This window comes from Xiphophorus maculatus, chromosome 3, assembly GCF_002775205.1.
Source record: "Xiphophorus maculatus strain JP 163 A chromosome 3, X_maculatus-5.0-male, whole genome shotgun sequence".
In the NCBI taxonomy this organism is placed as follows: Eukaryota; Metazoa; Chordata; class Actinopteri; order Cyprinodontiformes; family Poeciliidae; genus Xiphophorus; species Xiphophorus maculatus.
This window is the reverse complement of record NC_036445.1, coordinates 16,132,328-16,154,963: the sequence shown is the minus strand read 5'-3', so window position 1 is coordinate 16,154,963 and position 22,636 is coordinate 16,132,328. Positions and strand designations below refer to the sequence as shown.

Sequence of the window (22,636 nt, the reverse complement as noted above, 5' to 3'; positions counted from 1 at the left end):
AATTGGTGGGTTTTCCTGCAAACTTCATGATTCAGTGAGCACCTCTGCTGACCAATGCATCAGTGGCTGATTATAGGACTGGGTTCTTTTGCTCCAAGTGCTCCACAAATAACCTCTTGCTAACAAAAAATGTGTGCTATTTGTTTTGCCCTCTTGTCAAAGTAATTATGAGCTTGGGGCAGGCCATGTGGATTTCATGTTGAACTGAAACTACACAGAGAGGAATTGCAGTTGCAAGCACCCCAGCACACTGTGTTTGCACACTGTGACCTGGAATTTGTTTTGATTGTATGTTTTTGAAGAGCTCAGTGTCACTGATCCACAGCCAGGGATGACGGGCAAACCCATTTTTGTCTGAACAACAGAGCTGCATTTACTTTCAAATTTGAACATGTTCAGAGCTATGATTCATTCATACTTAACTTTTTGACAGCTGCAAAAAACTGTTGCATTTTAAAATGTGCAAATATCTAAAAATCCCAACTTGCACTGATTTTCACCATCTAAACACGATCTATTTACAATAGTGATTTTGTAAAATTGGAAAGAACCAAAACATCTGGGCAGGTGGTTGGATATTAAAGTGTTCTTTCCCAATGTTGCACAACATCTCAGAGATTATTTTCTCATTTCCCAGAAGAAGGCCACGACAGAAACTTTTCTAGTTTTTTTGCTAAACAGAAACACACTTGCATGCACACAGAGAAAAAATAAAACACAACTCATAACTAACAGTTTTGCCAGTACTTGCACAGATGGCTCCCACCTTATTCCCTGGAGTTTCCAGACTTTACACACTGCCCATTCTGAACTGGGAGGGGGGTGGGTAAGTACAAAAACTGCCTCAAGACTTAAAGTTCCTTCAGCTTCTGCACTTTTGTTCCTTCAGCTCCTGTACTTTTCCAAGACAAATACGGTAAGCTGCCAATTCAGAGGCACATTACATTTTTCCTACATCTGTCTTTAATACAGACACTTTACTGTCTCATATTTCAGTTCAGCTGCCCCTGAAAGAAGAGCCACCAGTAGGAACAATTTGTTCTGTCAAATCCACACAACATATCTGGTGTTAGATTGCTTCCACGTCGCCAGACAGGCAGTGCAGCATGTCGGAGGAGGTGAAGCCAGAGAGCATGTCGCTGTATCCTGCGAGTGCTGCAGCCAACCCTGAACAGGAGGCGGTGTGCATCTTTGGGACGGGAGATTTGGGGCGCTCTCTGGGTCAACGTCTTCTACAGTCTGGGTATAGGTTGGTGTATGGGAGCCGGAGACCTCACAGCTGCGGCCCCGTTCCTCCAGGAGCTCAGGTATGTGCTACAATGTCTGGTGTGGACTGAGCAAAAAAATATTATATAGCACTGTGTTTTGTTGAGGTTTTGTTTTTGGTAATTGCACTTTAAATTGTAAAATTTAAAGTGAAAGTCTCTTCTGTCTTTTCATTAACTAAACAATGTTACTGATTGGCTGTGTGTAGACAGGCGTTAGCACAGATGATGCATGGGTACAGTGTGGTGCAGACTGTTCTCATCTTTTATATTACATATGAACAGAATCATTCAAACTCAACACATTCTGGTGTGCTGAGAATGTAATTTGTTTCCAATTGTTTTCATAAAAAGTGCGTCATAGTTTTCCTTTTCAGTTTCTTGTTTTTCTCAGCCTAAAGAGGAAACATATATCTGATCTTTTAATGGCAGGCTGGACAGCATCAATCAGATCTATCAATCAGACTATCAACTATCAATCATCTATCAATCAGAACCAGGCTGTTGTCATATGGGCTCCTTAGCCAGATGTTTGATGTCTTTCAAAGTGACCTCAGTCTGACTGGTATAACACATTAAATCAAACCTGTATGTCACTGCATTTGACAGACTCATCATTTTGAGCCAAAGAAGGCAGGAAGTGGCCAGACTAATTGTAAACAAAGGTTCGAACAAGCATGGAGATGTGTTGACTGCCTGGGCTGTTTAATAATTCCTTTCACTCACTTTAACACTCCACTGCCACAAAAGTATTTACAAATATTAAAGCAGACACACTAATGAGTTAGTCATAATTTTGTTGGCTCTGATTGCACAACCACTTCAGGGTGGACACACACATGCTGCAATGTGTAGCATCCTTATTCATTTCCACAAATGCAGTGAGCTTATGAAAATAAATATTATGTATTCATATTCTGTGCATGTGAGTCCCAGTAACTAGTGGTGAGATTTATAACTGGTGAGGCACTGACTACTCTGGATAGAAACTCACATATTTGACTTTTAATTATGATGTTTTAAAAGCTTTTTATGTTTAATTCCATTCTGTACAATTATTTACAAGAATTAAACATTTTCTTTGGCTAAGGTTTCTTTCTTTTTACTAAAATTTAAAATTGTGTATGATCATACCTTCATTTATATGTCAAGTTCACCTATCACTTCCCTTTAGCTACAGATTCATGCAGCACATTTATGGCTGATCAGACTAAATATGTCACATACATTTATTAAATATGTTACGTTGTGGAACATCAGCATGTATAGTACATGTGTAATCACACATATATTGCGATATAAAGAGGTACAGCAAAAGGCATGTGCCAACTGTTTAATTCACTCTGTGAGACAATGCCACCGGAAGTAAGACACAACATACTGTCTCATGTACTACATATAATACATAAGTTCGTTATTACATTATATAAGTTCAGCAATTTTGATCATGAAAATGTAGAAATCATACAGGAAAGAAATTTACACAACAATGAAGTGGACAAATTGATTTTCTCTTATTGTTAAGAGAACAACATCTATACTGGAGTCTGATGTTGAACAGAAATTTGAACCACTCTGGTGAATATGTCAGGGGCCATCTTCAAGATCCTGGTATGATGATGCTTCAGGAATAAAAGCTCTGTAGGGATTACTTCAGTTGAATTTATTTCACATTGCAGCCCAAGTCAGAACAAACAAATCATGAGAAAATCTTGGTTAAATTGTAAAAAATGATTTCCCAATCTCTAGACACAGTTCCTTTTAAAGGATTATAAGCCACACATATTCAATATCATATTTGATATTCCCCATCACTTTACAGAGTTTTTTCCACATTCACACTTTCCATGTGTGGTCCTCTTCAACTCCAGGTGTAAACCATCTATTTATTGTGCAAGAATCTGTAGCTGTCCTTAGTTGATCAGTCCCAGAGCAAAACCTTTTGCTTAGAATATTCTTCAAGGACACCAAGAGTTCTCTGTATGATGAGACACGGCCCCATAAACAAGTTGTTGCAAATCCTGGGAAGATTCAGAACGGCCTCTGGGGATGGGCTCATGAAACTGAATGCATTTTCCCAACCAGTTTGGTTAATCACAGTTAATGATTGAACAACAAAGGGTGAGGCTTTTCATATTCACAAAAAGTTATTATTGTGGGATTTGATTTAATATGTTTGATCAGTATTCAAGTGTGACAATAAAAAAGCAAAAGCAAATCAAATCTGTAAGGAGGAAAACACGTTTTTGAGATGGAGTGGACCTGCCTCTCGCCTGAAATGTCTCGCTGGAGATAAGCACCACCACCCCTCCTGACCCCACTAAGGACAAGGGTGTTAGAAAATGGATGGATGGAAAACACTTTTTCACAGCTCTGTAACTTCCAGCAGTTATTCATGACGTTGTCAAATATTCACCAGTGTACTGCTCTTTTGAGAAGTTTATATTTCACGCAAAGATCCATGTGTTTGAACAACTCAGTTAATTTACTTCAGATAAATGACACACACGAAAGCAACAGAAGTACCACTTGCACCTCTGTACATGCAATTTTTGTGCTCGTCTTGTGTTTGTGTGTCTGACTTGTACAGGTGATGAGCCACGAGGTAGCGGCGCAATCAGCCAGTTTGGTCTTTGTTTGTGTCCAAAGAGAACATTATGACTTCCTGGAGACACTAGCACCTCAACTCAATGGGAAGGTGCCTTACTGTGAAATCACATAATGTTGTGCATCATTAGTGTTGTTTATTTTCTCACTTTTAAACCATTTTTCCGATTTTTATTCACTGCAAGGTGCTTGTGGATGTGAGCAACAATCTCAAGAAGAATATGTACCCAGAGGCCAACGCTGAGTATCTGCAGAAGTAAGTAGAGATTAGGTGGTGTCTTATGGATGCGGTCAGAGCCTTCTGTGGCTGGCAGAGCATGAAGCTAAAGTTTGTTATTCACTGTCCAGGTTAATCCCTGGGGCCCATGTGGTGAAAGCATTTAACACCTTGTCAGCCTGGGCTCTCCAGAACGGACCTTCAGATGCCAACAGACAGGTACTGGATCTGTTGTGACACTAATACGTTTCTCTGTGGAAAAAAACCCCAACAAAACTCAGTCTTTTTTTTCTCCTGCTCATCAAAAATGCAGTATTTCTCTTTTTCTGGTGTGATCTTTTCTTTCGGTTATAGGGGCTTGTTTGTTTGACAGATTTCTTATTCCATCAGAGAAAAACAAGTTTTTCTTTTTTCTAGTTCTCTGATGTGTTTGCACAGTGGGTGCTACTCAAGACGGGAAGAACTTCAGTCTAAATCATAATCACACACTTTGAAGCATTCATTAGACCACATTTAAGGAAAAGAATGTAAATTTAGGTAGTCAACCTAATGTTTTTGTTCTGAAAGCCACTTGTGATGTCTCTTTGAATCAGTGAACTCCATCGTTTCTCAGATCTAAGCTCAACATCACATGTTTTGCTCTCTCTCTGTAGTGCAAAGCTGCAGCACGTGTGTTTTTTTTTCCTGCTTTGTTTTGATCTGTTTGTTAGGTCTCAGAGGATGGTAAAAACCACACAAGTGTGTGCATATTTATGCATTGGGGTGCTGTGTATTTGGAGCACCATCAGCAACATCACAAGGTGTTAACTGAGCATTGTTGCTTGATACCTGCTTTCCTCGCCTAAATTTAGTATTCCATACAAGAAGCCGTGCTGTCTTTGTTCACTTTCATATTCATTTCTCTAGAGTCAAACACATCCTTTCATCAATGTGTGTACACATGCATATGTACATAAATATTGCATTAACATGGCTGAGCACTATGTTTCTCACACAGGAGATTTTTAGAGTTGTAAGAACCTTTTCATGCTCCAGGTGTACCTGTGTGGAAACAATCCTGAGGCTAAGCAGGCAGTGGCAGTGATTTCCACCAAACTGGGCTTCACTGTTCAGGATAGAGGGTCTCTGTCTGCAGCCAGAGAGCTGGAGGACTTCCCCCTGCAGCTGTTCCCCGAGTGGAGGCTGCCCATGCGCCTCACCATTGGCCTCACTGCCTTCTTCTTCTTCTATCTTCTCACCAGAGATGTCATCTATGCGTACGTTGATGAGGGGAGAGACATCTCCTTCAGAATCATGATGTCCCTGGCTAACAAGGTGCAGACAGATTATTATTTTTACAAATAGTACATTTTCTTTAAAACTACTAAGCCTGAACTAGAATGTTTTCGTTTTTTCTTCTTTTCAAGGTGTTCCCAAGTGTATCTCTCATCTTGCTGTCTCTCTGTTATCTGCCTGGAGTCATAGCTGGCTTCTTTCAGCTCTACAGAGGAACCAAATACAAGTAAGAAAAGGATATTGACCAACATGTAAACTCTCTAACGATATGCAGTAGAAAGCATGTTTAATAACATACAAAATGTTTGTTTTAGGCGTTTTCCTGACTGGTTGGATCGCTGGATGTTGTGCAGGAAACAACTAGGTCTGATAGCTCTAGCCCTTGCTTCCCTGCATGTGCTTTATACTCTACTCATCCCCATAAGGTAGGTAATGATCCATACAAATATCCCTATTGGGAAAGTTCCTTTAATTGAACATTTTTTCATTGCTTTCTACTTCGAAAAGTCTGACAATATATATCTATATCTCTATGTCTAACCCAAATCTTTTAGGTGTTTCCATAGCAACTCCAAATATCAACCACTTTTTTTATACAAAGCATTGTTAGTCAACTTTAGATCTCTTTTAATGTGTACTCAAATTGCTTACAAAGAATAAAGTCTTATAACTCCATCTGGTTAATATTCAACAGATTGACATATTATTGTCACAAAAATCATTTATTCTTCTCACAATGTGTTCAGATAAATCGTATCTATGAAAGATAGAAAGCGTTTTTGTTTTTTTTTCTAATTTGAAATGTTTTGTTCTAAATAATGTGTCTTTTGTACCCAGGTATTATGTAAGATTCAGACTTGCAGGAAGTACCATCTCACAGGTAAAAGATTTATAAAACATTTCTTTGGTTTTACAAGTGGAGTTGCAATAAATATTTATTCAGTTTTTTTTTTATTTTGTTTCACTTTCAGATCAAGAGTAACAAGACATCTCCATTTGACACAACCATGGCCTGGAGAACTGACTCATACTACGCCATAGGGGCTCTGGGATTTGGCCTGTATCTCCTTTTGGGAATTTCCTCTCTCCCTTCTGTCAGCAACGCTCTCAGCTGGAGAGAGTTCAGCTTCATTCAGGTGAAAACTTCTATGTTTATCTTACTTATACAGAAGAGGTTTTTCTCAATGGGATTCAGTGTCTTCGACCACAATCAAACATAGATACTAGGTTTTACCTAAACTATGTACTGTATGCATTAATATTTAGCTTGAGCAAATAATGAACAAAGGGGGAATTTATTTTCACACAATGCCAGGTTGATCTGGATGACTTCTTTCCCTCAGTAAATGAAATCATCAAGTGAAAACATATTTTTTGTATTTACTCTTATTATTTTTTTGTCTATTATTAAGATTGGTTTTAAAGATTGGAAATATTTCTGACACCAAAATATTTTTTTCACTCAACAGTAACTTTGAATCATTTGTTTTGCATTTGATATGGCAGCTTCACTTTTTGGATTACATATAAGCCACTATATATGAAAAGTACCAAACAATTAAACACCTCAAATGACAGAACTAAGAATTAGTTGTATCAGAAACTAATACCAGACGCCCCAAAAGCTTGGATATTACATGTTTTGAGTGTGTTGCATTCATAAACGTTCCCTCTTGGTATCAAATTATTTCAAGGCAAGTTGAATGTAATCCAAAGAACCTTTCATTCAATGCAGAAATGCTAAAAATATGCTTGCTTACTTTGTGCCCACCTGTAAGGAGATATTTAAAAATTTGCCACAAAATTTTTAGTTCAGTTGCTCAGCTGATATAGAAACTGAAAGATAGGATACTGATCCTAAACAGGAATTTGGATGTATATCCCAGAAAAAGAGCCTTGACTAACATTCAAGCTGTGACCGATGAAGACGACTCTGTGCTTCAGCTCAGATGGAAAATGGTGACATCATGCAGATGTCTATTTCGAACTTCCTGTTGGATGAAATTCAGTGAATATTTTCCTTTGTCCTTTTCCAATTCTTTTGTTGGCTGTTTATCTTTTTTCCTCATGTTGACCATTGAGAGTAAGGACAATCACACTGCAGGAAATGAACTCATTCATAAATGTATCTGGGTCAGATCAAGCTCATTTTCTCACTCCACCCTACTCTTTATCTCCAGCCCAAATTAGAGCGACTCTAAATGTTAAGTTATTCATCAAATGTAATTTAGGAGCACACATTATCCTGAGCTACAGTCCTAAATTTTTCTTTGTACAGATCGTACTTCATGTAAATCTCCAGGGACATTTCTGGGATTACCTCTATAAAACTCAGACATGTTGGTGCAAATGTCTCAGTAAAGGTCACCTTGTTACTTGCCATCCTTAACCTGGGACACAGAGAAGCTGTGGGGGAGTTCAAGTGAGTCAATGAGGCTGAAAATGTTAAAATATATAACAAAATTTATAAAATTATTGATTAACACAGTCACAGTCCCATTAATAGTAGTACTCCTTGCAATTCCTGTTGAAAAAGATTACAGCATATTGCATTTCTAATTGATCACAGTTTTTAGACACATTTAATTAGTAATGTCTGACTTTCTTCTACTCAGGTGAAATAAACGTTCATTTGTTTTGGCCACTTGCTACTAGGCTGGATGAGAAATTCAGTTTATCATCATCACCCTGTAAGCAGGATGGTAAGGGAGGAAGAAAAAAATCTGTAATGCTCACTGTCAAGATATCTGTAGAAAAGATATCTGTAGAAAAGTTGTCTTTTAGAAAACTAAAAATGCAAAAAAAATTTAAAACATATACTTAGATCAACACGGCAAATCTCACCAGACACAAAGTCAATCTTTGCACATAGCTACTACATCTCCATATTTAAATCCTTGAGTAAATCCACATTGAGTAAATGTCTTTAAATTAAATACTTGGTATCATTTTCCTAAATTCCTCAGTCTGAGTTTAAACAACTTGAATAAAAAAACATTTAAGGTGGAATGCATTACTTTACCAATAACTGTTGAGGGCCAAGTAGATCTATACCAAGATGATGACCTTTCTTTGTTTTTCTGTTTTCCAGTCCAAGTTGGGATACCTGACATTGTTCTTCTGCACCTTTCACACCTACCTGTATGGTTGGGACAGATTTCTGTACATCTCGCAATACAAATGGTACACTCCCCCAGGCTACATGCTCTGCTTGGTGGTGCCGTCCCTGGTGCTGGTGTTCAGACTGCTGCTTCTTCTGCCTTGTGTGGATAAAAGCCTCAGCCGCATTCGGCAGGGCTGGGAGAGGACAGACACTGAGAACGACAGCAAGAAGTCACTGCTAGCATAGGATTGCCACAAACTGTCACAGACTTGCATAGAAACATATTGTCTTTCAAGAGCACTCTAAATGTAATTCAACCACTTCAGTTTTAATGCAGAACAAAATAGTGCACAACAGTAAAGGCCTGTGTTAAATGTTACCATATTTACGTCCACAGTTTGAACACCTTCACTTTGTAAGTATGTTTTTTTGTATCAATTATTAAGGAATACTTTTATATAGCCAATGCTATGGGGGCAAACAATAATAAAAAAAGTAAATAACACATGAAACTGGCATTTTATTGTTTTTGTACTAAATATAATTTTTGCATTTTACACCCCCCCCCCCCCCCCCCCCACACACACACACACACACATATACATATATATATATATATATATATATATATATATATATAAGAAGCTCAATGAAGATTTGAATAAAATCTATCAAACTAATCTCATGAGCTGAGTTTATCCTTCTTTTCCATAGATGAACAACACATATTATAATTTTGTTTTAACATAACATGTCTTAAAAATGGTGATGACTTCACCACTACCAGATATATTTTCATTGTTCTTGGACATCTACTAGATCTATTTCTTCAGAATCTTCACACCTTGTATTTTAGCAATAAATAATCCTATATAATAGACATTTTTTACTTAGTAACAGTAGACAAAAACAAATAGGAATTATGTAGCTAACTGAATTACAACAATATGCAAGCGCAATTAAGAACCCCTTTACAGAGGCAACTCACCCGTATAATCGTGACAAGTTTTGTTTTCTTGAGGAAGACTAATGATGAAGAGATTATTAAACCCAGAAAATCTTCAGTCTGCAGAACGTTTTCACATTAAATGATAATTTTAGATTTACAGTGCTGGTTTGGAGTGAATCTTTCTTGAAGCAAGATGGACGAAACAGTTGAACATGGGATAATTTTTCATGTCTTTGTTGCTTTTACATGTATAATTTTTTGTGTTTCATTTGTTCAAAGAAGTATATCATTGTTGTTGCAGTGAATAGCTAGCAAACAATACAATTGAAAGAGAGTAAACACAAGTAATAGGATAAAGAAAAAACTCAGCTTTGCAGATATGATCTATCCTTGTGTCTCCAAGAATTACTGCAAAACCGACAGACTTGGATTCCACATGTAAAAAAGCAACTTTTGAATCCATATGACTTCATTAACGTAGTTATGTCATTTAAGCCAAGAGTTAAATACTTCTAAGTATCAATACAGAGATATTGGAAATAACCAATTTTTTGCCATTTTGATTCTAATATTTCTCTTGTACTTTTCTAAATGAATTCAAATCAGCCGTTTTGGACTTGCAATAAAAGCAATGTACAAAAAGTGCTGATGAATACATTTATGTAGAGCAGAAATCACTAAATCAGCAGTTGATGCAAAATGTGATGACTGTTGTTGAATTGTCATTTGTGCTTCTGTATTTTTAGGCAACTGTGAGGTCTACTTACAGTACTCTGTCTACAGTGGTGTACACACAACAAAGGATGCATCTCAAAAAATTAGAATATCATTATAAATTGATGAAAAAAGTTAAAAATTGCTTACAAAGCTGTCTGTTCACAGAACGCTGTATACTAGTGAAAGTGTAAGAAAAACACAGGTATAAAATGGTGCACAGGAAACAGGAATAGCACCTTCACACAATGCTACAATAAATCAGTAATTCATATTATTCATAGTATTAGGTGTATATACTGATCAATACAGTCACCAGGCTGACATTTTTGAATTAAAATTTAGTTTTTACTGGTTTAATGTGAAATTCACATTTTCCAAGAAGCTAAATTTTGGTGTTTCATTTGCAGTAAGTCATAATAATTAAAATAAAGTAGAACTAAAAATCCGAGTCTTTGTAATGAGTTTCATGTTTTCAACTAAATTACTGAAATAAATGAAATTTTCAAGATATTGCTATATTTATAAAATTACATTTCCACTGACCTGTATTCTTTATTCTGATTGTATTCTGACCTTCAGAACACAACCAATTTCTGCAATAATTTCGGCATATTACGAACTCTTAATAAAAGAGAAGCTTTATAACTTCTTGACAAAACACATCACCTTTGTCTCATGATCCTTCAGTGAAAGTGTTGATTCCAACAAAAATATCTAAACCCATAAAGGTCATAAAATACAAATCAAAAACCTTCACATGACTATTTTACAAGAGTAAGCTAAAGCACTTCCCTTTCATATTTCCCCATTTAAAAAACTGCTGAGCTGGAACAGATAAAACAAGTTTAGGGTTGTGTCTACATTAAAATAAAAAGAAAAAACAGAAATAAAATTAGTCATTTAAAAAGTATTAAAGTGAGAACTTGAGATAATAAATGGATAGAGGATAATGTAAATGTCTCATTAAGATGTGAGAAGTAGCTTCCTGTTATCTGAAACATTTAACTGTAATGACAACTAAGAAAAAAATGTTGGTTTTTTTGTCTAGTTGTAAGATTTTCAGTTGCAGTGATTCACATTTTATCACTAAAGAGTGATTTGAATCTCTTCACTGATAGAGTAGTGATTAAATTTCACTAAGTCTTAACTTCATGTGCAAGTAAATACTGTGGATAAACAGTTTTTCATGCCATTTGTATCAAATCATATATAAATCAAGTATGTATTATATGTGTTTGATATTGTGTAGGATGCAGCTCTGGAGACTGTAAGTCTGAAAGAGTGTAAACACAGAAGTTTCCATTTAAGCTACGCACAAAAAAGCAAACACCTTTAACCTAACTTAACCCTTCACTTATTAAAAATGAGAAGATTATGTTGAGTTCATCCAGAAATAACTGAAATAACTTTGTTTCATAGCAGAAAAGACAGTTTCGGAGTATGAAAAGTTGCTTGATTTAAAGTAAAATGTGTATAGATATATAACACAAAATAGTTAAAGATTTTGTGTAATTTGGAGGTCTTTTGAAATATTTGGATATTTTTCATAGCAGAAAAGAGAGTTTTGGAATATTTCAAATCAAACGCTGCTTGATTTAAATTAAAGTGTGCACAAATGCTTTCTATTTTGATAAATAACTCGCCTCTTTTTATTTTCTTTATATTTCAACTAAGAATTAAAGTTCCACTCAAACATACACCAGTTTTTGTTGCTTAATACACGCAGCCATGAATGAGAACTATCTTATCAAGTCACAGGTTAATCAGGTTAATGACCCTCTAAATTTAGCTTATCAAGAGGTAAAAAATCGCACTGTTAGCAGGCCTGATGAAAAAGAGAACCAGATCAAAGAAGTTCTCACAAAAAATGCCTGGATAAAGTTATGATGTGACTTAGTATAAAGGCACAAACCTCTCAGAGCTGCATCAAAGTCTTCACACTGATTTTAAGGTAAGACCACTATTTTGAACTTTGGCAAGAAATTTAATGGCTAAACATTTTACAAAAGCCTCTGTTTCTTTACAGTTTCTTTTCAATTTCCATCAGAGCTGTTTTTGTAGAAATTCAAGCTTAATTGAAAGTGTTGTTTTAGACCAGCTAGAATATTTGGGATTTCTAAAGAGCAATGGGATCTTAATGTTTTCCACATATTTTTGTCTCTTTTGTTAGATGAAGCTGCTGCTCTTAGTGGGAATGCTGACAGCATGTGCTGCAGTGACCCAAGGTAAATTGACTTTTATTACTCATAAAAGGTAAACTGTAAGAATTATAGCTGGCTGAATTTAGATTTGCTTTAAATTTTGAGCTTTTTAGAAGTTTTTTTTTTGTTCTGAATGTTTTTACAGCATTAATACTAAATGTAACGTCTACCAAACCTGTCAAAAATTATTTTTAACATATCCTTTAAAAAGAGGCAACTTTTATTACTCTGTTATTTTTCTTCCAGATCTGTCTGGCAAGATGTTCACCTTCCCACTTGAAACCAACACAGCTCATGTGAAGCTAACAACTACAAAACAGGATTTTAATGCAGTAACTGTTTGCCAAAGGTGTTATGCTTACAATTATTGTACTCTGCAAAAAGTTTTAACCTCCTCTCTGCTAAATTTATTTTAGCTCGTTTCCAAGCATCAAAAGTTCATTGACATCTTTCAGATGGTCTCAAGCTGTAGTTTTATGAGAGTTTTGAAGATTTGTCAAAGTTTTTTGATTGCCTTGTCCTGTACCTGGTCATGACCAAAGCACTGCAATAAATGTTTAATAATTCAAAAACAGTGAAAGGTGGATGACAAAAGAAAAGGTTTTGAGTGAAAAAAAAAAACTTTAGCATATGACCAGTGTCTCAAACGTCTTTGTTTAAGAAATGTGAAAAGAAAAAATAATCCAGCAAACATGCTGTATCCTTCAATCATTCATTTGATGATACTTCAGTTGATCATCAAATTCATGCATGCATGGAAATCTTGTGAAGAAATCTTGTGTCACATGGCTTCAAAAAATTTCAATCAGGAAAATCTAAATTAAAAGTAGTGGAGGTCTTGATTCTGTTGCACAATTCGGTAAAGGATTTTTTTTTTTTTATCTCTGTGAAGTGTGTAACACAAGTTGCATTTGCTTCCCCTTCAGATCCTTTACAGACCTCCAAAGAAGCCACGTCCTATTTTCTTTAGCTGTTCCCACTTTTTCCAATGGCTTTATGGTTCTTTGGGATGGGTCTGACAAAGAATTAGAGATCTACACCCAGGATAAAATTGCAGTATTTGGAAAAACTGACTACAAGCAAAACACATGGCACTCTATCTGCGCCACCTGGGACTCCGCATCTGGATTGGTGCAGCTGTGGTTGGATGGACTACCATCAGTTAGAAAATTTACCAGCTCTGGATCAAACATCAGAGGATCTCTCATAATTATGTTAGGACAGGTAAATTGTCAGTCATCCTCCATATTCCATAATTCTTATTAAATTCTTATTAATATCAAACTTTGCAAATATATTTCAAAATATTTCAGTTTTTTGATATCTTTGAAAATTTATTTTCTAACAGGAGCAGGACAGTCATGGCGGCGGGTTTGACATCAAGCAGTCTTTCGTTGGGATGTTGTCTGATGTCCACATGTGGGATTACGTCCTCTCTGCCTGTGAGATCCAGAAATATGTGAATGAACAGAACTTCACTCCAGGAAATGTGCTGAACTGGGCGGCTCTGGATTATCAGATAGTAGAAAAAGTGGTGGTAGAGAATAAAGGTTTGTTCTTGAACTGTTAAACTAATACCATCACTTACAAAAAGTCGCAATCATAAAAGAATGCCTGATATTAAATCATTGCTCTTTATAGTCTTTTTTTGTTGTTGCTTCTTTTGAGACACGCTTTTCATGGGAAAAGAATAACACACTCCCCACCCACTCACATTCTCCGGTGAGTCACACACTGGTATATAATGAGTACGAGACACTGTCGTCCTGTCACACAACCAGTCTAACAGAATGCTTTATGTGAGGGAGAGGTAAATTGTAACTATCTGTTCTTATAAAAGCTTTGTTTTGTCTCTTAATAAATGAGAAAAGCCTGTGTTGCATATTCTTGTGTCTGGTGCTTTTCTTCCTCAGCAGAGATACTTGATCGTTTAAATTCGCTCTTAGACTTGAAGAGTTAACTTAACCATCTTGCTATCTGTGGTTTGATGGAAGTAAAACATTGTCTAGCACTAGGACTACCAGGATTTTGAGAAATTCCTATCTCTACCAAGAGGGGCCAAATTGGGTATCTTCCTAAGGAGAGAGGGCCAAACTGGGTTATTAGACTCTGAATGGTCTAATTAGCATCCCTGTAGATGAGCAGGGGGGAGGAGAGCCAAACTCACTACATCAACTTTCACGCTGATTGTCCTTGGAACAGGATAGTAATGGCCTTATTTACATAACAAAGGCGCCTCTTCACACCCTCTCTTGGAGGGCCAAACTGGCCCCTCTCTGGTAGCTCTAGGGACAGGGCCAAACTGGCCCCTCTCTGGTACCTGGACGAAGATTCCCATTTTGGGAATCTTTGGTAGTTCTAGTGCTAGAGCTATAATAGATAACTCAAATTATTCCCCCTAAAATTAGCAATTAAATGATCTGGTCCAGCAGATAATTGTTTTTAATATTACAGTATTACTGTCCTTTTTCCTGGCCCAAAAATCAGATCACACACCCTAACTCAGTTTGCTTTACTTGATCTATTCTATAACAACTGAATCCTGATTAGTTTTCCACACTTCTCTTTATCTTCTTTATTTTTGATAGCAAGTCCCATGGAGACTCCACACTTGCTGGTAACAAGTTTTTAGAAAAATTCACAAAAGAAATCCTTTCTCTTTAGTTTACATTCGGAGTTAAGATTGTAGTGTCCTTCTTCTGTGATCTTAAAAGTTTTGTAATTCATTTCAATAGTTATCACCTACTCACCCATACATTAAACAAGGAGTCCAAGATTATTTTATCTGATTATTTCATCCAATAATTTCATTTGTCCTCGATAGACATTGAAATGGCCTGCATCTAATCTTAATGTGAATCTGACGATTGTCTTCACCCTCCACCAAATGAGAAGCATTTTCTTTACTTTTAATTTACTGTAGGACAGTAAGAAGCTTCATAAAGTGAATCTTTGCTAAAGGATTTTAGATGGTATTTCTGTAGAAATGTGAATTAGCTGTGTGACATTGTCTCAGTGGAACACCATTATGTACACAAGCTCTGATATTCTTTCACAAAAGCTAAAAGGGATTTAAGAAACACCTGAGTTGTTGCCATCTCAAACCGACAGTGATGCAGAAGATACACAGGTTTTACTTCAACAGATACTTTGTAAAATGGTGTGATGTAATAATCTAGACATTTAGATATTCTCTAAACTGGCACAAATACAAACTAAATTGAAAGCAAATGCAACATAGGGGAGAAACATATTAAAGAAATACTGTAAATACAAGTAAGTTCAGCTGATACATATAAAATGACTTCTTAAGACGGCTAAAAGTGATAAGTTAATTATATTGAAGCTGTGCTGAGCACTAATGATCCATGTGCTAATGACTTGATAAAGTAAAAAAAAAAAAAAAGACTAAATTCAATAGTCGCAAAATGTGATAATAGTAAGCAATTTCACATCAGGTCAAGATAATTTGAATACTATTTTTTTCTTTCTATATACAGGAGGAATTTGTCTTTGCAGTTTTTCCCCAAAAAACCATTAATGCAGTAACGTGATTGATTACTGACAGGAAGTTTTCTGCTGCAAAATGTTCCTGCCAGGAAAAGCTTTGCAGCAGAAAGCCCTGCAGGGATATTCACACTAAAACTGTAGCATGTGCACAAAAGGGAAGCACCGAAACTACAAAAACATAGAACCTACTGTTAACATCTGTGCTGTGGGACTTAAAAAGATGAGAAAAGAACAATGTCTTTTTTGCCACATTTTACACATTTCCTGGATGTGCAAGAACTATTTCGACATCAACATAAGCAGCCCATAGTTTGTGCGTCTTAAACAAGAGGTTAAGATTTCTTTGTGACAGAAAAGAAGAACTGGTTTAAGGAAGTTCAAACTAAAAACTTTGTTGAAATAGGGAGTATGCGAGTAGAAACATTGACTCTACCCATTGTGCCAACAAAGTCACTGCACATGTTTTAAGGTAGGAGCGTGAATTCAAATTCAGCAGAAAATTAATCATTGTCCATATTTACTATTTCCTCTTGTGTTGTTTACTGAAGAAATTCAAAGGAAACTTTAACTTTCAGATTTGTGTGATGAAAACTTGTCGGTAATGTTAATTTTATTCTTTAATCAGATGAAGGTGCTGTCTCTGCTTGTGCTGATAACAGCCTGTGCTGCCCGAACACAAGGTATTTCTTATATATATATATATATATATATATATATATATATATATATATATATATACACTGCTCAAAAAAATAAAGGGAACACTCAAATAACACATCCTAGATCTGAATGAAAGAAATATTCTCATTGAATACTTTGTTCTGTACAAAGTTCCATTTGCACAACAGCAGGTGAAATTGATTGTCAATCAGTGTTGCTTCTTAAGTGGACAGTTTGATTTCACAGAAGTTTGATTTACTTGGAGTTATATTGTGTTGTTTAAGTGTTCCCTTTATTTTTACAGTATATATATATATATATATATATATATATATATATATATATATATATATGGTTTGCTATTAAATCATGCTTTACATTTTGAATATGTTGGTCACCTGAAAGATATTACAAATTTCTCTTCCTATTTCCCATTACTTTCAAAAGATAAGACTGTATTTGACTTGTGCAAATCAGGTATTCAAAAGTATTTATGAATAAAATAAGGAAATATGTATACATTTTATGTTTTCAGATATTTCTGGTAGGATGTTCACCTTTCCACTGGAAACCAACAGAGCTTATGTGAAGTTTAACACATCAAGAAGAGATTTTAATGCCGTAACTGTTTGCCACAGGTACTCTAATTTTAAATATGAATTATGTAGAAGAGCATTCTTCATCCTTGTGAGTGAGATACATTATGCAATGCTTTATGTCTGTCATTGTAACAGATCATTTACAGACCTCAAAAGAGACCACATGCTGTTCTCCTTGTCCACACCCAATAATCCCAATGACTTCTTGATTTTCTGGGATAATACCAATAAAGAAATGGAGGCACACATTAAGAATAAAAAGGCTGAATATGGAGGCCGTGACTACAAGCTCAACACGTGGCACTCTATCTGCACCACATGGGACGCTGAGACTGGGCTGGCACAACTGTGGTTTAATGGACAACCTTCGATCAGAAAATTCACAATTTCTGGGTCGAACATAGGTGGACCAGTCAATATTATTGTGGGACAGGTAAAATTTCCTTTATTCACTGAAGAATGGAACAAACATCTTGAACACCTGTTATTATTGGCCTCTGTCCAATATATGAATCACTTTATCCAATTTTTTTTTACAGGTTGATAAACATAAAAACAAACTTGAAACAAAATAGAACTAAAGTTGGGTAAATTTAGGTTAAACTGGGTAGACTTGGGTGAAATTATATAATGTAAGCAGATCATTTATAATTTGTCACTGTGTCTTTCTGTGTTCAGAAGATCTCCATATGACATCAAAACTATCCACCCTGGCTTTATCACAGTGAAATGCTTTAGATCATCATTATAGTATATATTCATGATAATTGGTGGGTTTGACCTTAAAACTCTCCCATAGAAACCATTTTTGCCCAATCTCTTTACTATTATTAAATTATGAATACTAACCTTAACTGAAGCAACCTGAACTTCCTTCAGGGCTTTGGATGCTGTTCTTAGTTACTGTATGACCTCATAACTGATTTGTCAATTTGTTCTTGGAGAAGATTAGGTAGGCTGGCCAATTCTGGGAAGAATCACGACAGACCCATGTTTTCTCTGTTTGTGGACAATGATTCTCATTGTAGTTTGAGTTTGTTCCAAATTGCTAGACATTGATTTTGGCTTTCCAGAATCACAAATATAAATGGCATTCCTGGCTGTGCTTGTGATTCTTTAAATAATGGGGCAAAAAATGTATCTTTTAACCTACTTGATGTTTAGTTTTTAGTTGGAGTCAAGCATAGTTAGACCAGAGGAAGAAAACTGAGCTGAAGAGCTTTAGAAATGTCAAAATAAAAACTTACAATTCTGGCACAATGAGAACAGAGCATGAAACCAGCATGAGCATAAAAGAAGAATCCATTTCACAAAAAAACAAGGAACTGAGAAAGGGAAGGAAATTTATTAGAAATGTACATGATCTATTAAGAGTGGTGGTGGCAGAGAGAGTATGGGAACTCTCTCTGCCACCATTTTGGACAGTAATGACCAAAATTATCAAAACTCAGACAAACACCTCCATCTTGTCAGACAGGTTCTGTTTAAGTGATTTCTTGTTTGTACAGGTAATCACACCGAGGGTTTGCAAGTAAAAATATGTGAATCACAAAAAAATCTGGCAATTTAACAAGGACGTAGAGGCTTGTTTTAATCCAAAATATCATTAGTATACAAATGATACAGTGGCCTTAACATAGACCACTGTGATATAAACAATGTTAAAATTTCAAACAAGCAGTAAATTAACCCAAAATCAGTAAAAATCTCTGCATAAAAGTGTAAACCTAGCCTTTATTCAATAAGTAATAAAACCAAATAGGTAACATTTTATTCATGTCATTATGCTTCCTTGGTGTTCAAGGTTCTGGCTAACTAGCTATTGCACAAAATGGTAACCTTTACAGACCAGTTGAAAATGCATGGGTCATAATTTTGATGACATAACATTTGATTCAAATCATTAATGCCTTTTTTTCTATTTCTCAATCATTAAAAAAAACATTAAAACTCTGCATTTCCAACAGGAGCAGGACAGCCATGGTGGCGGGTTTGACATGAAGCAGTCTTTCGTTGGCATGATGTCTGATGTCCACATGTGGGATTACGTCCTCTCTGCCTGTGAGATCCAGAATTATGTGGATGAACGAAACTACACACCAGGGAATGTGTTGAACTGGAGGGCTCTGGATTATCAGATTGTAGACAAAGTGTTGCTTGAACATACAACAACCGTTTGTTACTAACCCATTTTAGAACAATTTGGTCACTACAGCAACTCATACATTTCCCATCATCATTATTGAATCTGACCTCACATTAGAAAAAGATAAATGCTGTACAATGTGAATTATTTTCATTGTAGCTAAAATAAAGCTTCAATCTACTACACATAGCTGTGATCTAGATATGTTTGTATGAACACAAACATATAGAAATTACAACCTTAATGTGTACATATATCTAGGCATTTTTATTAGGTTTGTTGTCCATGAATTTAAGGTTGACTCTAGAATTTGACTTTTTATATCACTACATTTGTTATTTTAAATAAATGTGTTTGTTTCATTTATTTAGGAAGCATCAGAAATAAACAACCATTGTAAACAAAGAGAATATGAAAAAGAGAAGGCAAATCTGAGCAAAGTTTTGAATAAAAGAAACAGGAAAACACTTAAATTTGCATTTTGCTTATTATGAAATTATATTTATAATTATATTTGCTTATTATGAAATCTAAGTAAAGTGATGCTTAAGAACAAAGAGAGTCTGAAAAAGTCAATGTTTTGTACAAAAAATAATCTAGGAGAAAACAAATCTAAACAATGTTCTAAACAAGAAATAGGTACAATACTAAACTGCTTTTAGAAGGCATATACAAAATAAGCCATTTCATGTTGCAATGAAAAACATAGTGGGGTCATAGATCCAAAGTCTAGGCCTGCTTGGTTGTTGATTTTGAACAGATTCTGAGCATGTAACTCCAGAGTAGATCAGCAACATGTTTAGTGAGAAGGCATACTAGAGCATGTCTCAATAAATTAGAATTTTATCAAAAAGTTTATTTGTTTTAGTTATTAAAAGGGAAATTTGTAAAATTCATTACAGAGGCAAATTTCAAGTATTTGTATCTGTTTATTTGTATTACACTGGTTTATCTCTTGAGAGGACCCCAAATTCAGTTTCTCAGCTACTTAAAAGAGCTGAGAAGAAGAAGACCAATAAAGAATTTATTTAGTACAAGCATGTCGTACACATGTCTGGTTACAAAGAGCGTAACCAGCAAATGGTTATTTCTAAAGAAGCTGGCTGTTGTGCTGCTTTTTTGGAGCCTCTCTTTGCACATCCTCTGAATTTACAAATTATGGATCTGATTAACTGGTCTCTCAATAATGCTGTTCGTCAAATTTTCTCAATGAGAAGACTGAGCACAGGAGAGCCCTCTCGTCCTGCGGGGACACACCCGGCGAAATACATCCTGGATTTATTTGGATTCATGATAACAAGATTTCTGCTGTTTGGAACTTAATTTATTAAGTTGGTTTAACTTGATTGAATTACTTATTACCAATTGAAACAATTCAATTAAGTTAAACAAACCTAATTTATTAAGTTAAAGGAACTTAATAAATTAAGTTGAACCAACTTGATTTAATTACTTGTTGAGGCAATTCAATTAAGTTGGTGGTACTATAGTAATTTTTCTGTTTTTAAAAAAAAAAACTACATGTGTAAAGTAGTTTAAGTTCCAGCTGTATCTTAAGTACAATGTGAGTGATAAATTTAGTAAATTGAGTTGGTCAGACATAGGTCCCAAAACTGGCATTGAACACAATTGTTTCAAGTAAAGTCAAAGTAAAAAGATTTTTCAAGTTAATTAAGTTAATTTTACTTAGTAAGAGTTTTAAATTTTAATTTAACTGAACACAAAAAGCAAGTTGTCACCAATAAACCATATGGATTAAGTTAGATTAACAGCTTGAAAGTTGAGTGAATAGAAAAAACAAACAAACAAACAAACAAAAAAAAACAGAACCAATGAAAAATTTCAGTGTAGTTATTACTGAAGTAAATTTAATTCATATTCAATATTTTATATTTTTACAATTAAAACAAAGATGTCACAAATCATTAACAATTACCCAGATTAAGAAGTCTGTATTTGTGCCTCTACAGACGAATAGACTTGTATATGTGACTGGCGACACACACTATGAGTGTTTATCCTCTCACAGCGGGTAAAAGTAAGATATGAATTGCTAAAGGAATTCATGTCAATGTTTTATGTAGCAAAAAATTCTTTAAAAAACAAAATTGGCAATGCAAATATTTAGATTTGTGTGGGATATTTTTATGCCAAATGTTGCTGTTTCTTTTTCTGGTGATATCATGTGCATTATTATTATTAATATTATTATTATTATTATTATTATTATTATTATTATTATTATTATTATTATTATTATTATTATTATTATTATTATTATTATTATTATGTTTTTGTTGTTGCTATTATTTATTAGATATGAGACAAGAAAAAAGTCTAAAAGATTTCATGCCAGTGCTGTTGTGATGACTTTTTTTTAATGAAGGAATATTTTACTTTAGGGAAATACCAAGTACAAATACTTAATTGGCTAATATGTCTGTTAATAGGATGATTGTTTAATGATTGTTCACCATATCAAACAGAATTCTTATTCCAAAGAGATTAATTTAAAAACATTTACAATATGTCATAGTTTTGACAAATGGTAATGGGTGAGCTTGTTAGCAAATATTTAACAAATGTAAACATGGTAAGCACCAAGGTCCACAACCATTTTGGACTTTGATTATTATGAAATTTAAGCAAAGTTTTGAAAAAGCAAATATTTGCTTAGACTCACAATGTTTCAAAAGCTAATATACCTGATGCAGAAAAGTTAGAAATGACATTTTCCAAAATTTGAAAATAAATTACTGATTTGGTCAAGCACAGAAAAATTAACAATTATTAAATTGAACCTCACAAAATTAACACTGAAATGAAAATGTGTCTAATTTTTATTTTGTACTTTCTAATTCCTTAGACAAGTTTATGTCTCAATTACCATTTGTTTAATTGGTCTAGAATGTACACAAATATTTGTTCTAATATTTGGTCATTTAATTTTGAACTAATTGAAGGGACCACATAGTATTGTGGGTAGAGTTTGGATCCAGCATGACGAGGCTATTGCAACTGATCTCACTGATTCAACCCTCTGGGGTTTGATTCAAGATGTAAGGACCTTTAATGCAAATATTCACCTGCACTTTTTCTGTTTCCTCTTTGATTGCTTAGAATAAAAGCCACTAGTGTCACAAAATCTCCTTCAATTGTCAAAATCTTTTATTATATCACTACTACTTCAAGTAATCTTATTATGGTTCCAATTTTTTTTTAAAAATAACAAATTTATTAAAAATGTAATGTGAACTTAATGTGTCACTATCATTCCTTTGCCATACTTCATTGCCAGACCATCTTGGTTTCAAAAAAATATTCCCTTCCCTTATTGTCTATGAATGTCACTAAGCAATTATCAACTGAATTACACAGTGCCAACAT

The 22,636-nt window shown here is 34.9% G+C and overlaps 3 protein-coding genes across 3 annotated transcripts; all 3 read left to right on the top strand.

Annotated features, from left to right (window-relative positions):
• The first annotated feature begins 748 nt into the window (after positions 1-748).
• steap4 (STEAP4 metalloreductase) lies at positions 749-8,979 on the top strand. Its single transcript, XM_005804698.3, has 11 exons — positions 749-916; positions 997-1,307; positions 3,856-3,963; positions 4,058-4,128; positions 4,221-4,308; positions 5,125-5,403; positions 5,496-5,590; positions 5,679-5,789; positions 6,202-6,244; positions 6,336-6,500; positions 8,456-8,979. Exons 2-11 carry the CDS (start codon positions 1,107-1,109, stop codon positions 8,711-8,713), a joined length of 1,419 nt encoding a protein of 472 aa, XP_005804755.1. The 5' UTR covers positions 749-916; positions 997-1,106; the 3' UTR covers positions 8,714-8,979.
• Positions 8,980-9,142: 163 nt separating this feature from the next.
• Positions 9,143-14,216, top strand: LOC102223869 (C-reactive protein-like). The gene is made up of 5 exons (XM_005816671.2): positions 9,143-12,084; positions 12,304-12,358; positions 12,581-12,683; positions 13,261-13,558; positions 13,683-14,216. Exons 2-5 carry the CDS (start codon positions 12,304-12,306, stop codon positions 13,902-13,904), a joined length of 678 nt encoding a protein of 225 aa, XP_005816728.1. The 5' UTR covers positions 9,143-12,084; the 3' UTR covers positions 13,905-14,216.
• A 1,997-nt stretch (positions 14,217-16,213) lies between these two features.
• LOC102223610 (C-reactive protein-like) lies at positions 16,214-21,162 on the top strand. Its single transcript, XM_005816670.2, has 5 exons — positions 16,214-16,313; positions 16,470-16,524; positions 17,040-17,142; positions 17,239-17,536; positions 19,071-21,162. The coding sequence occupies exons 2-5, from the start codon at positions 16,470-16,472 to the stop codon at positions 19,287-19,289; spliced, it is 675 nt and encodes a 224-aa protein (XP_005816727.1). The 5' UTR covers positions 16,214-16,313; the 3' UTR covers positions 19,290-21,162.
• Positions 21,163-22,636: the final 1,474 nt, after the last annotated feature.